Genomic DNA, 2,400 nt, shown 5'->3' with positions numbered 1-2,400 from the left:
CTTTTCCAGTTGAGCACAAGATTACACTCTTCACACCATTTTAGTACCTCAACCAAATGTGTCAAACAATCATCAAATGAGTCACCTACCAAAGAGAAATAATCCATAAATACCTCTATCGTGTCCTCCACCATATCTGCAAACACCGACATCATACAATGCTGGAAGGTCACTGGAGCATTACATAACCCAAATGTCATCCTTTTGAAAGCGAAAGTCCTATAAAGGCAAGTGAAAGTGGTTTTCTCTTGGTCTTCCAGAGCTATGGGGATTTGATTGTAGCCAGAGTACCCATCTAGAGAACAATACCAACACTTACCAACAACAAGATCTAGTATTTGATCCATGAACAACATTGGGAAATGGTCTTTCTCAGTCCATGCATTTCATTTGCGGTAGTCCATACACACTCTACAATCGGTCACCGACCTCATTCGAACAAGCTCATTTTTAGCATTAGGAACCACAGTGATTCCTCCTTTCTTTGGCACACACTGACCTGAGCAAGGCCAATTACTATCGGCAATGGGATATATAACTCCAACATCTAACCACAGAGTGATCTCTTTTTTCACAACCTCTTGCATAGGGGATTTAGTCTCCTGTGATGCTCAATACTTGGCTTGTTGTCTGACATGAGTTGGATTTTGTGAGAACAAATTCCCGGTAGAATCCCAATAATGTCTGCAATAGTCTAGCCCTCTTAAACCACTTCAACACCTATATCAAAGGCTCTATTTGCCCTTTACTCAAGTCAGCAACAATAACAACGGGCAATGTGCTATTTTGTCCCAAGAATACATACCTCAAGTGAGATAGAAGAACCTTAAGTTCCAGTTTTTGAAGCTCATCAACAGACGATTTTGTAGGTGGGGTGTCTCGATTCTTCATGTCTAATTCCAAATGTTTTGGTTTAAAACGAAACTCAAACCTATCAAGTGCAGCAACTAGCTCATCATAGTCATCAATACCATCACTGTCAAAATTCATTATTACAACAGCTAATGCATCAACACCTAACCTCTCTTCAATAGACACTTCAGATTCTTGCCCCACCCTATGATTTACCACTGATACTGATTTAAGATCACTTTCATGCTTCATAGACCTACATATGTTAAAATTTACCTCCTCATTGTTTAATCGAGGCTTCATCTGCCCTCTCTCCATATCGACCAAGGCAAGCCCAGTAGCAAGAAATGGTCTCCCTAAGATGATGAGAATCTCAAAATCAACCTCACAATCAAGTATCATAAAGTTCGCTAGAAAAATGAATGATTCCACTTTCACGAGGACATCTTGGAGCACTTCAATAGGCTTCTTCACAGTTCTATCGGCCATCTGTAAACACATTGCACTGAGATTTGGAGCTCCTAAACCCAACTTCTTATATATTGACAATGACATCAAATTAATGCTGACACCCAAATCATACAAAGCTTTCGCAAAGTGTAAAATCCCAATGGTACAAGGAATAGTAAAAGCTCCAGGATCCTCTTTCTTTTGCACAAGTGACCTAGTAGCAATAACACTACAATGTTGTAGCCTCTCTTCATTCTCAAAACTGACAGCCCTCTTTTTGGTCACCAAGTCTTTCATGAACTTTGCATACCCAGACATCTGTTCCAAACCTTTTATCAACGAGACATTTATGGACAATTGCTTCAACATAGATATGAACCTGCGATATTTTCTCTCTTCAGTCTTTTTCACCAATCTCTGTGGAGATGAAGGTGGAGGTCTAGGCATGGGAACAACTTTTTGGGTCACCTCAGCTTCCTTCTCTGTATCCACTTTTGGAGTTTTAGTAACCTCATTCTCATCCTCATCTTTTTCTATCGCTCTTTCAACCTCAGACGACATGAGGGATCAATAGTTTGCTTTCCTTCATGAATAGTGATTGCCATACAATGCCCATCATTTCTTAGATTTTGTATGGTGTTGCTAGGAAATGTGCCAGGCTGGCGTGGGTTCGCAATATCAGACAACTGACTAAACTACTGCTCAAGCTGCTTGATCGACACTGCATGGGCATCAACTTTCTGATCAATCCCAAACAAATCATTACGCATCTCCTTCACATTCTCATTTGTCGCATCAAACCTCTTCATCATTTTCTGCATCATATCCTCAATGGGAGTCATACTAGTACTAGCCTTTCTATTAACAAGGGGAACGTAAGGACCAACCTTCTCATTCCTATTGCCATAATTGTTCCAATTGTAATTGTTATCACGATTGTAGGTTCCATCCCGGACATAATTTCCATCACGGTTGTAGTTGTCATAGTTTCGATCTTGGTTTCCTTGACCTTGGCACCAAATATCCGAGTTGGAACCTAAGGTGTTGGTTCGGAAACCCCCCGTCTGAGCATTAACCAAATTGGTATCCTCCTTAGAG

General features: G+C 40.5%; 1 protein-coding gene across 1 annotated transcript; it reads right to left on the bottom strand.

Annotated features, from left to right (window-relative positions):
* Positions 1–720: 720 nt before the first annotated feature.
* On the bottom strand, positions 721–1,863 carry LOC125855836 (uncharacterized). Its single transcript, XM_049535520.1, has 2 exons — positions 1,237–1,863; positions 721–1,098 (listed from the first exon to the last, which is right to left on the bottom strand). Exons 1-2 carry the CDS (start codon positions 1,861–1,863, stop codon positions 721–723), a joined length of 1,005 nt encoding a protein of 334 aa, XP_049391477.1.
* Positions 1,864–2,400: the final 537 nt, after the last annotated feature.

Source organism: Solanum stenotomum, chromosome 2 (genome assembly GCF_019186545.1).
Source record: "Solanum stenotomum isolate F172 chromosome 2, ASM1918654v1, whole genome shotgun sequence".
NCBI lineage: Eukaryota > Viridiplantae > Streptophyta > Magnoliopsida > Solanales > Solanaceae > Solanum > Solanum stenotomum.
The sequence above is the reverse complement of the archived record's forward strand: the minus strand, read 5'-3'. Positions and strand labels throughout refer to the sequence as shown.